Source organism: Glandiceps talaboti, chromosome 18 (genome assembly GCF_964340395.1).
Source record: "Glandiceps talaboti chromosome 18, keGlaTala1.1, whole genome shotgun sequence".
Lineage (NCBI taxonomy): Eukaryota > Metazoa > Hemichordata > Enteropneusta > Spengelidae > Glandiceps > Glandiceps talaboti.
In genome coordinates this window covers 420361-437461 of record NC_135566.1, presented here as the reverse complement: position 1 = coordinate 437461, position 17101 = coordinate 420361, and the positions used below count along the sequence as shown (strand labels likewise).

Below are 17101 nucleotides of genomic sequence, written 5' to 3'. Positions count from 1 at the left end.
AGTTGTTTGCATGTTCTTCCTCGTAAAACAGTAAAATACACAAGTTTATATATATATGGAAAATCACATGTAAAATGTCTATACTGGAGTAAACAGTACTCAATTCATTATAATAAATAACAAAATATCAAGCAAGGCTCCTGAGTATCTTGTTTGATTTGGTGTTTTTATATATAAATAAGCAATTTCCGTGTGTTCATTATTCCGTTCTGTCACAGATAAGTATAACCACAGATAAGTTACTTTATCTGTGGTTCTGTGCTCTGCTTCTGTGTATATACCACATCCCTCTTTTAACGTACTCCCCTCGAAGTGTTAAATGGTTTCGACCACGACGGTCGCGGGTATCCACGGCCGACAGAGGTGTAAACAAATCCCTTTAGCATGATTGGCTATCAATTATAATTATACTAATAACAACAGACGACACTCCGTCACCTGGCCTGTTCCCCTCTATTGAAACTTCGACAGAAACACTCCGTGATCACTACCGAGTGCAATTTCAGCAGACTTATTGGAGTTTGGTGACGGATAACAAAGCTTCGTTAAAATGAGTATTGAACTTTGAGGTAAGTTTGGGAAGTTGGCAAAATATGTACATGTACCAAATTATACCAATTGTATACATCCATGGTACTATACCGTGTCCAGTCAGTGTTGTAAGCAGTGTTATATAATGCTATATTCGGATTGATTTGAAATATTTCGAGCAAAATCTGAGTGTGCTAAATATATTTGCCTCGCCATAACAGTTAACACTATCTGTCGCTAGGCAGCAAGCACGAACTTGTGAATGCTTCTGAATTCCCTCCGAAACTTATGAAGTTATGTCGTGCACTGTACTATTGTCGATCACACTATGCCAGCAATGGCGGCAAAACGCCATATTCTTTTGCTTGTTTGACTATAATCTCGTATTGTCGTACTACATGTAAACCCTGGGCAGTTTGAAGAATTATAGCATGACATATTTGCGTTGGTACGTCCATCGGGTAAACCAAAAGTCAAAGGAGTACTGTGGAGTTTAGGCGATAATCCCCCCAGACACGATCAGCCATTTTTCATGTGTCATGCTTTAGGCCAGGGTCAGTCGACCGATAATAGATAATAGTTTATCGTAGCTTCGACTTCGTGACTAAAACAGTAAATCTTTCAAAGTCCATCACAGTGGTGATTTTCATTGAGTAGGCGATTGAATACATCTCTTATTCTAAATGGCTCCACGAGTAGTACTGATACTTTAAAACGTTACGTAAATTATAATGTGTTTCGCTTTGTGTACTGTAGGCAGTTGCATGTAATCGATGGCTTTTGTTGAAGTCGCAATCTAACCCCAGGGGATTGTCAATCTTACCCATCCGTGACTTGTAATAACGGTGACTTGTCCAACATGCCGACAGCAACGAAGTCAGGCGCTCGCAGTTCTGGCAGGACTCAGGACTGGACTAAACTACAGTAAGTATTACTAGTTTACATATACGTACAGCTGTCTGCATTGTACATACGTTGTAACTTTATTAATATTAGATGCACTACTGTCCCCCACCCCGCCCCTCCCCCATGTCCCAGTGAAGTAAACTTAAAAAAGATGTCAAAAATGACTACATATTTATTGAGGTATTTGGCATAAAATTCAATACATGTTGAAGTAATTTTTTAATTAGTTGTTCTGAATAAAATATTAAAGATCATCAGATTCTAATATTAGATTTCCAATTTGATCTATTTGATGTCGATATTGGTCATAACTAAATCTGTTACAACTTTGGGGACACTTATATACCTACAGCAACTAAAAACTGCATGCGAGAATGATTGTTCATGGACTCTTGGTTCATACATGTACTTAGTTTTGAAATTTCTACTTACAGTCAAAAACATTCTTGGAAGCGAATCCATCTTTGAGATTTGCTGCCAAGAATTTATTTTTAACTCTGTGAGTAGAAATTTCATTACTAAAAAGGCATATTGAAAGGAATTCAATTTTATATGGATGAATGAAAATATACTTTAGTTTTAGCATCTCAGGTAAAGCACAGACACAGACAAAGATATTTCCTTGTCTGTGGGTAAAGTGATAAACATGCATGTATCTAATTACCTCAGAAAGGTAAATTAATTCATATTTATTTGAGAATCATTTGTAAATATTTATTTATGAAGAAATGTCCACTTCAGTAGAAAATGACATATCGATTTATATACTGTTGTATTTTAGCCTGATATATTTTATGGTTGTTCACAATGAAAACAAATTCAGAAAATAGGACAATACATGTTTGTCACATTTTAAGAAAAAAATGTAACAAACACCATGTTCTGGTTCAGTGCTGTCATGTTCAATGTATTTGGTTTATGAAATTAGTAAATTCAAAGAATTGCTTCCTGGAGCATGTATTGTGGACATAGTAGGAAATGATTATTACAGTTAATTAATTATTGAGAGTATACTCAGACATTTATTATTGTAGTGAATTTCCTGTAGTTAATAATTTCTTAAACTTTAAATTGATAGACTTCATAAAAATATGACGCTTTTCAAAGTCATATCAATTATTCTAATTGAAAAATAAGAATTTATGAATGATGGAAGTGACTGAGAGGTGAATGACTCATGCCATGCTGTTGCTATGGAAATACTTAGAGATACTGACTGCTTACTAATACATGGTCAAACTGCTGTTAGTTCTTCTGGCAGTTGGTAACCTTGGTAACATAAGGGGAGAAATCTGGAAAATATTTGTATAGATTCCTCAGATAGTATGTACACTCACTGTCACCACTGTTTTGTCTAGTCAGCAAAAATGGTGCCATATACACCATCCTGTACATGCATGACGTGTAGTGTCCCGTGTAGTGTGGCCTTGGTTATTGCTTGCAAACAGGTCACCTTGAACCATATGTCAAATATATATAAGCTATGACCTCAAACACTTTTTAGGAGTCAATTAGTTTGTGATGAATAAAGAAAACAAATAATTATGAAAGTTATAGTTCTAAGTGACACAAGCTGAGTTTATAAACTTTTCACTTATATGAAAATACTTACACTCTATAAAACTAGCCGTAAATCCACCACTAGCCGTAAACCACCGCTAGCCGTAAATCCACCACTAGCCGTAAATCCACCACTAGCTGTAAAATCACTGCTAGCCGTAAATCCACCACTAGCCGTAAAACACCGCTAGCCATAAAACCACATAAAAATCATAAATATTATGTGACACTTTAAGTTACATTTTTAAAACAATCTCCACCAACCTACTCAAAGCTCTTGACAGTCAAGAGCCACTCATTTCAATGTAGCACAAAGTACCAGACAAGATCTATTGTGTATATGCTGTGACAATACACCATTGTTATGTGTTTGCTTCAATCTTATAATTAATTACCATTGATTGCTACAATGATTAATAATTAACTAGTTAACCAGGGTTACATTTAAAGGTGGTTTCATTGTTATGTATATTGATTTATTACTAGCTTAAAATCATTATAGAGAGAACAATAGTGTTATGATGCTACAGGAATATTTTACTTGCTAAGGATTAACTTTTTTATGAATTTTTTAGACACTTTAAACACAAAGATAAGCAATGCACTGATTTTAAACAAAATGCATGGAAAGTATCAGAAAGTGAATTGCATGAGAACATAAAATGAGTGATGTGAAGTGGCTATTCAATTTTTGAAAAAAAGAAAACCCTCTCAGCCCTTCATTTAGTGGCCATCCATTCCTCACTATGTGACCTCTCAAAAAGGTGCTTACCAATTATGAACAAATGTGCATGAACATATTGGAAATAGTAATTTGGGCAATAGCTTATTTGCTCAATCGTTGTTTGCAATATCACTGAGCCTCCTGCCACTCAATTTGATGTAGGCGTGGTTTTCATTAAGGTGATATTAAATTACATTAATTTAAAATCTTCGAAACACAGTTACTTGTACATGTATGTATTTTTTGTATGCTTTGATTTATTGTGTATGGTGTTGGCAATGGTCGTTGGGAGGGGACCAAGGTGGAGTAAATAGTAGATGAGATAGATGTCACATGTACTCAATCACATGTGTATAATTTCAAGTCTATTCAGATCATTATTGGGACCTGATTTCACCATATTATTTGTTGAAACCAATATATGTATATAACGATAGTATAACTTCTGGCATTAATTTTCAGTGTGTTTTGGGGAGGTCATTTATTTTGTAGTAAATTTTAACTATAGTATGGAACCACAGAGAGAATGACAACATCATAGAGTATATATGTATGGCATTCTTTTGATAAAGGATCAGATCATTGCTTGGGGTTGCATGTCACTGTCGTAGATGATGACTTTTAAGGGATTTGTAGAAACTCTACTTCTTACTAAGTCAACATTCTATCAGACTGAATAACAAAAGCTTCTTCCAGTTCTAGTGGCATTTTTTGTCAGGCTAGCTTGATAACATAGGTAGATTGAAGTCTCTTGTATTGCCATAAAGTAGATTGCAATCTTTTGTATTGTGTTTAAATACAATGAACAATCTTGTTATTGTGAAATGGCTTTATGCTGTCAGCTACGGAATAGTTAGAATTAGTAATTACAACACGTCCCAACAGTCCCACCACAATTAATGCTCTCACACACGCATCACACTCCAACACTGTGTATACATACACATAGCTACCTAGGTGACAGAGTGGTTAATATGTGTATTGGCATACCGTAATAGTATGGGAAATATGTCAGTGGTTTAATATATATATTAACCTAACTGCATCATGGGAAATATGTCATTTACTTTGAACTACAGAGCTACCAGACTCGTGTTTTAGATTGTTTTAAATATAAAGTATAAGGGACAATGACATTACAATACAAAGTAATGGGATGAAGAAACTTCAAGGATATGTGTTGTCTCCAATTGTTATTGGTTTAAGCCGTGGAAGGTTGTTATTACAATAGGTTTTGTTTGTTATCACAAAGGCATAGTGTTTTTGAATACTGTGTCAGAGACATGACTACTGACTTGGTCTGTTTATGCATAGACTGTCTATAGTTTATGGTGGTTATGAGTAGAGTATACAGTGTAAGTGCTATAAACAGGCTATGAGAGATTGAACAGAATGTACCCTATAAAGCATCATAAACAGGCTACAAGAGATTGAACCAAATATACCATAAACAGGCTATGAGAGATTGAATAGAATATACTGTAAGCACCAAAAACAGACTACGAGAGATTGAACAGAATATATCGTAAGCCCCAGAAACAGACTACGAGAGATTGAACGGAATATATCGTAAGCCCCAGAAACAGGCTACGATATTGAACAGAATATACCATAAACTAGCCTGGAATCCATGCAGATTGGATTTTTTACAGTCGTCTTTCCAATCACTATTCCAGGCTAACCATAAACAGGCTACGCTATGAGAAATTAGATGGAATATATAGTATATACTGTAAGTTTAACTTGTAAGTACTAGTGCCATAATGGTCTACAGTTCTGTAACAAGGTGAACTGTTTAGATACTAATTGTCGATATAAATAAATTTAAAACTTTAAATGTTTCAATGTTTGTGTACACCTAGCAATAGTTATTATGATACTCTTGGTACATTACTTCTGGCATACTTTTACACAGTGAAAACAATAGTTATTATGCACTTCTACACAATGAAAACAATATATTATGGTACTCTTGGTACATTACTTCTGGCATACTTTTACACAGTGATCATGATAAGAATGTTTGATGTCACCATGTAAACCAAACTTGTTATCACCTGGTTATTTCCATGGCAACAGTAGATCAAACTTTGGCCTTGTATTTTGTAGATAAAGACAAGTATAATTAGTTTGACCTTTGACCTGGTCTGTTGTGCTGTAGACTTTTAAAGTTTGACACCTTAGCTTCCTGTCTGCACCCATACTATTTCTTTGATTGGTTATTCATATGCAAATATGTAAGCAATCACTTAGCTCTGTTATACATTGTACTTTCAAATTTGAGTTTACCTCAGAAACCACTGCTAGGAGAGTACTGAGCTGTATGGTGTACTATAATATAATGTGATGTGTGGTAACATTGCTATCAACACATTATGAATTGTTGTGTTACTAGTACAGTAAGGAGACATTATGTCAGTCACATTTTGTAGATAATCTCATGGCCTATTGTTCCTTTGATCTAAAAATGTTTGATGACTGATGAATTTCTTGTGGTAAGGCATTCCAAAGTTTTGGAGCACAGTTTGAAAAGGCACGGCCACCATACATCTTGTTGTTAAATGTTGTTGAGAACAACAAGCCCTTATTAATTGACCAGCAGGAACGTTGTGGTGTGTATGACTTAATCAAATCACTGATATATGCTGGGCTTTATTTCTAACACATATTGACAGAAACTCTGGTACAACATTAAATTATCATAAATTCAGGTACAACATTAAGTTATAAACTCAGGTACAACACATTAAATTATCATAAACTCAGGTACAACATTAAGTTATCATAAACTCAGGTACAACATTTAAGTTATCATAAACTCAGGTACAACATTTAAGTTATCATAAACTCAGGTACAACATTTAAGTTATCATAAACTCAGGTACAACATTAAGTTATAAACTCAGGTACAACATTAAATTATCATAAACTCAGGTACAACATTAAGTTATCATAAACTCAGGTACAACATTTAAGTTATCATAAACTCAGATACAACATTAAGTTATCATAAACTCAGGTACAACATTACATTGTATCATAAACAGTATAGAATTAATTTACACTGAATCACATTTTCACCGTCACTGCATACATTGTAATTAGAGTAAAATGTGCTGTGTCAGTCTTTGTACATAATGTTGACTCTAATAATACAATAAGTTTTGATACATGTATTCATTTGTTTGTGTCGTACGTGCAGGATTTTTTGAGATGTAGACCAGTAGAGTTATTCTAGTAACATGCTAAAACATAGTAGAATAATAATCCCATATAATCTCTATCTAATACTCTTTATCCCATGGTTCCTGACATCTCCCTGTGGTTTATTGATAGTCTTGCCTTATATTTTGCATGATTTGTCTTTCAAAGTTTCTAGATCAGCTGGATGTAGTGGACTGGATGTGAAGGCTCATACTTCAATGTCAGGTTCTGTCATCAGTAAAATCATACGATATCAGTAGAGCAATAACTTGATAAGAATGAGATAAGGATTATTGTTTTGTTCTGGATCGGATCAATTTTTTTTTCTGTACGTCTGTTTCACAGCTGTTATTTTCACCCAAATGTTAATCCTGTAGCCTCAGATAGACTAATCCACAGTCCCTCTATCCATATTGGGTGGAGGGTCTATGCTCTATCATAGATAGAGGTGATAGAGGGACTGTGGCTATCCAACTGTGGTCTTTAACTAATTAGAATATGTAACAAGATAAATAGTATTAGTAATGCAAGACAAACCCTGTGGATATAACATTTGTTTACATTGACTCTAATCATGACATATAACATTAGTATTTATCTGGATATCAAAACACTTTAGTGTACATACATAAAAAAAACCCAGAAAGTAATAATATGTAGGACTAAATGTGATGAAATAAATATCCACTTTACAAGTCAATGAATGTATATGTTGTAATGTGTAGGTTTGTGTACAATACATAGTTACTGAAGCATGTCATACAGTATAATGAAAAGAACTCAATGTACTTGGTTTAAGCTGCCACTCAGTGTTAGCAATTCAACAATGCTGTATGGTTAGTTTCCGTTCGGCAAGTAGAAAGTTAGGAAGCTTATGCATTAAGTGACTTTAAAATCCAACTGTCGGAAATAAGCAATTGCTCCTAATACAATAGTGTACATTATGAAATCTCTTCACACAGTCTCGTGAAAGAGATAGATTTCATAAATGTGCTCTATTCTTATATGTTTTGCTTTCATGTACACTGGGTGTTGTCATGGTAACATGTAAAGACTTGTCAGATTGGATTTAAATGACAGGGGAGAATGAAATGTCACTGATTTGTTTCCACCCACCCTTTTGACCATTATTACATGTACTTTAACTTTATCTTTCAGTAATATATCAAGTAACATGTATTTAGTCAAGGATTAATCTTAGGTCATCTAAATTATTAGTGTTTTGACTCAGCAAGTCAAAGTGTCACCACTCACTGGATAATAAAACATTGTATCAATGGCAGCCATACATGTACTTATATATTTCTTTGTTTCTTAATGATCTTATGACCTGACAAAGTGATAATAAAACATTGTATTAAAGGCAGCCATACTGATATATTTCTTTGTTTCTCATGACCTGACAAAGTGTCACCACTCACTGGATAATAAAACATTGTTGTATTAAAGGCAGCCATACTGATATATTTCTTTGTTTCTCATGACCTGACAAAGTGTCACCACTCACTGGATAATAAAACATTTTATTAAAGGCAGCCATACTGATATATTTCTTTGTTTCTTATGACCTGACAAAGTGTCACCACTCACTGGACAATAAAACATTTATCTGGACAAAGAAATAAAGAAAAATATTAGAAAATTATATAATCATACTTCTGCAGGCTTAGTCTTTAGGAAAAGGAGGAAAACTGATCATTCTAAAAGTTATGAATCATATTATTTGGAGTCATGCAAAACCAATGATGTGGATGTGCTTGTCATAACATAGAATGACTAGGGTATAAATTCCATATTTTCTGTTTTAACAGATATAGCTGGTTTGCAAGTGATATAATGAGCTGTGTCCTACAGAACCAAATTATCAAAGTACAGTATACAGCAAAAGGCACATTGCTAGTGTGGTTGGGATAAAGTTTTTAAAATGGTGAATTGTTACTGATATTATATGATGTTGTGTCTTTGATAACAGACAGGGTAAATCCAGTACAAAGAGTACAAAGAAAGGAAGCACCAAGAAAAAAGAGATCCATGTACCTGCAGCCAGCAAAGACAGTGAATCTGATAGTGAATACACTAGTAGATCTGAGATGTCATCTCGAACTTCTACCACAACATCTTCCACCGATTCTAAACTTTCAAAACGTAAACAGAATGAAGTAAGTACACAGTGTTCTCATTCCTACTTGATCCATCTACGGTGTGTGTGTGCGTGCGTGCGTGCGTGCATACATTCATGCTTGCATGTACATGTACACCAGTTTTCTTAAAGCAGTAGCCCCGGCCTCTGTTAGGATTTTTATAGTACATATATTTTGATATATTGTAAAAATGCTAGAGAGAAGCTGTGGCTTATAAGAAAATAGGTTTTAGAGTGACAATAAGCAGTAATCCAAAGTCACTGTGTGGTTTTTATACTAAGTTTTGTCCACTAAAATTCTATACAATTAATTTAACTTTATTTCCTTGTCATGGAAATAAATGTTTTTCTGAACTTGAAAGTTCCATTTGAGAGAGTCAAGCACTATTTGGAATATGACTATAAATGTTCAAAAATGTTGTAACTCAGTCATAATTTCTATCATTTCCAATGAAGAGACAATAGCTATTTTGGATTTTATGAATCACATAATGACATTTGTTTCCTTTTTTGACACATTTTCATAGAAAACTATAATATCTTCTCTGATTTTATCTTTGCAGCCAAACAAAATAAAGAGTTCTAAAGAGCAAAGGCCACACTCAGTTCCATCACAAACACCCAGAAGGAAAAAGCAATTCCCAGGTGAGTTTAGTAAATTCAGATCAAAATGTTTTCTACATTATTTGTTTCATATGAAGAATTTCTTGGCTCCCTATGGTATAATGGTTAAAGCTTGATCAGACTTGCAGTCGGGGGTGGGGTGGGGGTGGGGGGGGGGGGTGGTGTCATGGGTTTAAATCCCACTAGAAACAGGGGACTGACCCATACCTAGGGTGAGACTGCTGTACAGATTTGATGGGTGGGATGGCTGTATCACTCGACAGCTGTGTCTCACTCGTAAGACAAATGTGAATATGGGTGGAACTCCTGAAGTAATGACCCAAACAGTTAGGGACAATACACACACAGCCCACACAGGTGCTACAGAAATATGCATTACTTGGACTGGGTAACACTAGGATAACTATGAACTGACTTGGAAAGCCTTGACCATTTCATGATGACGTAATAGTGAGTGTGCAACATAGCCCTGTCATGTATAGTCCCAGACCTAAATGGAATTCTGACATAATAGCGAGTGTGCAACATAGCCCTATCATGTATAGTTCCAGACCTATAGATTTGTTTTAAGACTTTAGGAAAGGGATTGAAGTTGATTGTATAATGGCATTACTGTATAGCTCTGTATAACAGTCTTAGCCAAATGCACTTTACCCATCCATTAATGAATAACATGATAGATTCAGTCAGGTTTGAATAATGATTTCTAAAAGTAATAAGAACAAAAATGTTTTCATCACAGATGGTTCCAAGAGTGAGACTCCGTCCGAGGGCTCAGAACGAAGTAGTTACATCCACCCACAGTACTATAAATATTATTTGTGGTATACTCCATACAAGAAGCCTTTCCGTCGAGTCAATCACTGTCCTAATTCATTTAGTGACAGCTATCAACTTCAACACCCTGATCTCAAGTATGGACAGAAACTATATCTATGGCACACTGCATCTATCTATAGTATGAGTAATATGAAGAAATTACAACAGAAGAATTATGAAAGAGTTTTACTACGACAAGAAGAATTAGGTAAGATTTAGTTTGCAAGATTTGCTGTGATAGGGCACCCGCACACATCAACCAACAAGGAGTTTGGTAAGATTTATTCTGTACGGTTTGCTGTGATATGGTGCCCTCACACATCGACCAACAAGGAGTTAGGTAAGATCATAGACCCTCGTGGAGGGTCTATGGTAAGATTTAGTAGTCTGTAAGGTTTGCTGTGATCTAGGGCATCCTCACACATCGACCAACTCCATTATAGTGAGTGATAAGTGTGGCATATGACATGTCGTATCTTGCAGACTAGTAAAGACTAAAAGTAGAAATGTTAACTAGACTTATTTGGACCATTAGAGTGTCATAAATGTGATTTAAAAAAAATGGATATGTTCAATGTTATGAATTTTGATGTTTTTTGTAATGCCAAATTTTCATTCATATTGTCGACCTGTTGACTCTATTAATTGATAACAGACCTGGCAATGATCATAATGATTTGGGAAATAACATGACATCATTAACATAGATGTATATATTTGGTGCATTATGAGAACTTAATTCTGATTCAGAAAATACAAAATACCAATTATTTAAATTTTAACAAACAATTCCCAAATTAAAAATCGAGATATCTCAATATATCAGGTAAGTTACACATTTGTGTTTTAGGTCTTAAAAATTGAAAAATGAATGTTGGGTACTGTCTATTGTGATATTGTCTTCCCAGTGCCGGTAGAGTAATATTAACTTAACCCTGTTAATCTAAGGAAAATTAGGGAAAAATGGCCAGTAGAAATTATATGGTATGATATATATGATGTATACATTTAAAAAAAAAATGAAAGAACACATTCATCTGTAAGTGTCATTGGCCCTTTGCACAAAATAAGCTTTCTATTCATTAATTAAGAAATTAAGTTTGAAGTCTTGAAAAGTAAGGCACATTCAGTAAATCCTTGTTTCTCTTTGACTAACTTATATTAATTTATGTGGTCACTTTTTAGGTTGGCATGAACCAGGTTTATATAAAAAGTATCAGAAATATTTTGGCGGAGCTAGAAAGAAACAGTTTGAAACTGATCCTAGTGTGTGGCGAGACCCACCAAAGACACCGGTCAGATTACGACAGAGAGACATGATTTACAGACGAGCGTTCAGTAGTGCGTCTTTCTATTACGATGACCATGGTAAATATGATGATAATGATGATTTTGAAGAAGAGGAAGAAGATGGTGGTGGAGGCAAACCTAAAAATAAAAGGTATGTAAAAAAAATTTATTTTGTCTTTAAATGAGTTGAAATAGCCTTACTTTACTGTCTAAGGCTTGGTATCAATATATATAGGACTGTCATGTCAAATATCATGTTGTTGTAATAAAGTAAACAGATTGATAACTTCAGTACCAGAACTACATGTAATCTCTCTCCTACTTTATCATATCAAAATCATTTATGTTTATCTTTTGTTTCAAACACAAACTTGATAATCATTACTTGAAATTTACAACAGCATACTTCAGTTTTTGTTAACAGAATATTCACCACTGTAATTCAGCACAATTGTCACCTTATGGAGCTTAATAAGGGGTCATAGATGCCTGGAAGTTTGTATCACCCTTCATCTCTGTTTGGTGTGTGGTTGGTACACCAGTGAAATCAATCATCAGTTCTGACATTACAAATACAAAATATTTGAGATGTTGAAATCACAAAAACAGAAGAAGACATCCTGTTATCTGTCTATTATAATATTTCTGTTTTTATATAATGTTTCTGAATACATGGTTAACCTGTATTTTAATACCCATCTCTGGCTTGTAATTCTTTGTATGGTGTTTTACATGTATCCAACCATCCATGACAAAAGTACTATAGTACTTTCATACACAGGGCTACATGTCTGGTTTCAGAATTTATTATTTATTTGAATTCTATATATAACTTTTATTGTGTGTTTCTGAATTTATGGTTGACTCATATCAATTTATTGCAATGGCCGTCTCAAAGTGGTATCTCTGTAAGTGATGGTGTTTTGGATATAACCTATTTTGACTAAAGTGTTGCATCTCACACTGCCCTCTACATGTCTTGTTTTTGTGCCGATTAGAATTGTAGATAGTGAATGTACATCATTGTTGTATTTGCAGAGCCCAAAGTAAATCAGCAGAGCCTTCCCCTAGACCTCCATCACGTATGAGTAGTAGACCAAAGTCTTCAAAGGGGCGGACTAGACAGAGGCCAGGTGAGTCTGACAGCCCAACACCACAGAGACGGCAATCTACCAGTAGTAGCAGCAGCAGCAGCAGCAGCAGTGACAGTAGTAGCAGTGCTAGTAGCAGCAGTGACAGTAGTGCAAGTAGTAGCCGAAGTACTACACCAAGAGAAGACACCAAGAAAGACTGGACAACGCTTGTTGATAATACAAAGAGCAGTGAGAGTCAAACAGAAAGTGAAGATAAAAACAAGAATGAGAAAAGTAGCAGTAGTAGTGGTGGTGAAAGTAGCAGTAGAAGTACTACACCAAGAGGTGACAGTGGAGCTGGTCAAACTGGCTGGACTGTACTTGCCACCACCACAGAGAGTGGAGACCAAACAACAGAAACTGATGACCAAACCAATCAAGAAGAAACACAGAATGATGACACGTACACAGAAAGTGATGACCACACTGAACAGGAAACATCAGCCTCTCAAAATAAAGGAACAGAGACAGCATCCCAGGATCAAGGTGATGAAAAGGCTACAGGTACTCCTTGGAGTACACTTGCAAAATGATAATGTAAATTGTATGATATACCAAAGAATTGATGATCAATGTGTCAATGAAATAGCAAGAAAAGTTAGATATGAAAGTTTATAACTAGTAAGTATACTATATACAGGTATTTGTTAATTTGTTAATTATACATTATATTACCACCTATAAGTGATTATTCAAAATATAGAAATCTATTTCAAAATGGTCTCACTTATTCTAAAATTTTCAATGGCATTTATGAAGGTAGGTGGAATAAGAAAATATGGAAATAATAATAGTGCAAAAAGAATGAATAGATTTAATTCAAGTAAAACATAACTTAACTGTTAAAATTTTGCTTACACATGTACATGGGAAAACTTCCCCCTGTAGAAGTCAGTACAATGTATATATTGTATTATTATGTTCCTGTAAGTAGTATTATGTTTTTTGTAAGACTTTTAAAATATGAAAATTAGTTACTTATTATACCATTGCAGGGTATTGCTTTGTTTGAACATCAAAATTTAAAAAAACAAGTAAAAGTTTGACTTTTGTTTAGTTCAGACTGACTCAATAAACTTATTTTCCAGAAAAAAAAGCCACCGAGGTGTAAAAATAATGTGTACTTGACAACCGCATTTTTTCTTTTCAAAGAGGTCTTCATTCTACTATGTATGAAACTGAAACAGCAAAGAAAATCTTGTCTGTGAGGGTACTTTTTAGTGAATTCTTGTATTTAGCCTTCAGTTTGTCAGTCAATGGGTGCAGCAAGACCACAGATAAGAAGACTTATTGAAATACTCATTCAGATTTAAAAAGGTCTATGGATGTTAGTGATTTGATAGTATGTTGAAATCTGTATTCACAAAGTCATCGTGAAATTTGCTGTAAATGTGAAGCTAAAAATTTTAGTAGAGAATTTTTCATAGAAAAAATAAAACTTGAGTTTGCTAGTGTAAATATTTTGTCAAAATCTTTCTGATCTTGTATGTATTTTAATAGGCAATCACTGTCAGTGCCAGATTGATGATTTTGTATTTTAACTTTTTGTATATTATAGACAAACTTATTTCAGACTACAAAGAATGAAGTGAGAAATGAAGATTGCTCTAAATTACTCTTGTACCTTATTGTGTGTATGATAGTATCTGTCGTCTGCTACATGCAGCTGACATGTGATTAAAGTGCTGAATCATGTGACATGGTCACATGACAGCATTGTTCTTGTGACTTGGTCATTTTCCGAAGCATTGATTCATGTGAGATTTTCATGTTTTCTGTGTGTTGAATCATGTGACTTGATCATTTTTCTTAGCAGTGATTCATGAGGTCATGTGTTTTCTGTATTGAATCATGTGACTTTGTCATGTGATATTATATAACCTATGCAAATGAATACATATCTTCAAAGTCTTAAACAATAGGAATATTATATTTTGTAAAAAACTTTCTGCATTTTGGAAATAAATGTTTTATACATTTACTTTGATGTTGATAATCGCTTTTGTAATTTATCTTGCAAATATCATTTGGCTATTATTGTAACTACTGGTTCAAAATAACCATTGTGGTATAATAAATGTTAGAATTCACTTTGAATTTTTTTTTTGTACATTGTATATTGTTGGTTTGATCATAGCATCTGTGTTATGTACAATACAATTCAATGATAAGCTGTCCCATTTTTCAGATTTTACTTCCCAAAGACATCTATCATGTAAAGACAAAATAGGGCTTATTTGTATCTTCCTAGAACCTCAGCGAAGGTAATACAATGAGAATAGCAGCTCAGAATAATGAATTAAGATCATCTCATTTATATTTTGTTTTTCTAGAGAATAACAAAAGTATGTATTCTTTCACATGCTTTGTTTCTCGCATCCCACTATTCCAAGATGTGTTTCCATGGTATAAATTTACTTTCAAATAAGTTAGTTTTACTGCTCTTATCCATCAACAGCGCCCCCTACAGTTTATGAAAGGCCTGGGGCGCATTTGAATTGCCCAATCATGATAGTGATTTATCTGAAATGAGTTTGTAAACAAAATGATCATGATTACTGACGTGTAAAAATTAAATTATTTTACTTTGTCTAAATGATTACAATGATAACAAATTACCTATCTCACCGAACACAATTTATTTACATAATGTTTTCCGTCATTTTGAACTTGCCGTCAGCCACACGCTCACAATCCCCTCATGATATTACATTGTCTGCCATCTTGTAATCACTACAATAATATTTTGGGGCATGATACTGTGATTACCAATCATGACTGTGATTGGTACTTATCAAATGCGAAATCATGAATATGATTGATAAATCATGATTATGATTGTGCAAATCGAATATGCCCCTGTATAGATGACTACCCAGCATTTATTTACAAAGAAAGGCACATAAATCTAGGAATTTGACATTATTTGGTCAAGATTTATTTTTTGAGTCTATAGTGACTTGTATGTAGTTAGGCTGTTACTATATATAGCTATACACCAACCCATCAGATACAGTCACCCCCAGTATTGATAGCACAGTATTTTTATTAGGGAAGGAAGTGTGAGTGAAATAAACCATACATTAGAGAGACACTGTATATTTGATCAAAGGAAGGGTCACTTTTAATTATGTTCTTGGATTTGAAGGGTTTGTAGATCTGTTCTCCTCATAGATCGAAGGACATTTGGCCATAGATATACGTGTGCATAAAGTATTGCTTCAATTGCTATAAAAACAACTTTTTATCGAAGCAACTGTACAACTACATTTGATATATTTTCAGTTTTACATCATACACTTCATTGCATATCAATAAACTAAAATAATAACACATGGACAAGGAATGATTGTGTAAATTTAGAAAGAGACATTTTTTTAGAACTTTCTAAGTAATGAGTCTGCATGAACCATTTTCTGTCAATGAATTCCTACACAAATTATAGTGGTCTAGAAACTGATATTTACGAGTTTTAAAGCAATCGGTAGATGATCTAATCATACTGGTAAATACATTTTAAGCTTTTAACTGAAGTGCACAGTATACACTTGTAGATACCATCAATACTCAAAACAAATGTTTAGTACTCTTATTTGTAATTTGTATTAAATATGTAAAAATTGCAAATCATGGTGTATTGTTTTGTGTAATATGTGAATGGCTGATCATGGTCTATCTAACAAATGTTTTTTATTTTCTGGTTAGTTGCACAATAAGGACCAGCGTAATTTTACCATCTGTATTTCTCTTGCAATCTATATATCAAAGTACTGCATAGCTGTAAACTGTCTAAGACTTGGGGAATGTATGTAATTGTAGGAATTAGATAAGTCCCGAGATGATATACTCACAAGCCAGAATATTTTTTGTTGCTGCAATATGACATGCTACTCTTGATTGAGCATAATTATGCAAGGTAGGATTGTGGTAAAGAGGACTTTGGTTTATGACAGAGCAAGATGGCACAGATAGTATTGTCTTTTAGAGGGCAGTGATTTACAATGATGCAAGGTGGCACAGTATTGGGTTGTTCAGATACAGACTAGGCACATTCCTATTACTACCTCAAGACACTGACAGTGCCAGTGGGTTGTACAGATATGCACAGACTGGACACATTCCACCTCAAGACACTGACAGTGCCAATGGGTTGTACAGATATGCACAGAC

The 17101-nt window shown here is 34.2% G+C and overlaps 1 protein-coding gene across 1 annotated transcript; it reads left to right on the top strand.

Annotated features, from left to right (window-relative positions):
- The first annotated feature begins 426 nt into the window (after positions 1 to 426).
- LOC144448974 (uncharacterized) lies at positions 427 to 16552 on the top strand. The gene is made up of 7 exons (XM_078139363.1): positions 427 to 569; positions 1288 to 1455; positions 8898 to 9084; positions 9629 to 9710; positions 10432 to 10716; positions 11694 to 11949; positions 12837 to 16552. The coding sequence occupies exons 2-7, from the start codon at positions 1391 to 1393 to the stop codon at positions 13462 to 13464; spliced, it is 1503 nt and encodes a 500-aa protein (XP_077995489.1). The 5' UTR covers positions 427 to 569; positions 1288 to 1390; the 3' UTR covers positions 13465 to 16552.
- The last annotated feature ends 549 nt before the right edge of the window (positions 16553 to 17101 follow it).

What these genes read in the sequence shown, in the direction of transcription:
- LOC144448974 (XM_078139363.1), top strand. Translation starts at nt 1,391, where the DNA reads ATGCCGACAGCAACGAAGTCAGGCGCTCGCAGTTCTGGCAGGACTCAG. An exon ending in CAGGACTGGACTAAACTACA is followed by an intron (nt 1,456 to 8,897) that starts GTAAGTATTACT and finishes CTTTGATAACAG; the next exon opens with ACAGGGTAAATCCAGTACAA. An exon ending in CAAAACGTAAACAGAATGAA is followed by an intron (nt 9,085 to 9,628) that starts GTAAGTACACAG and finishes TTATCTTTGCAG; the next exon opens with CCAAACAAAATAAAGAGTTC.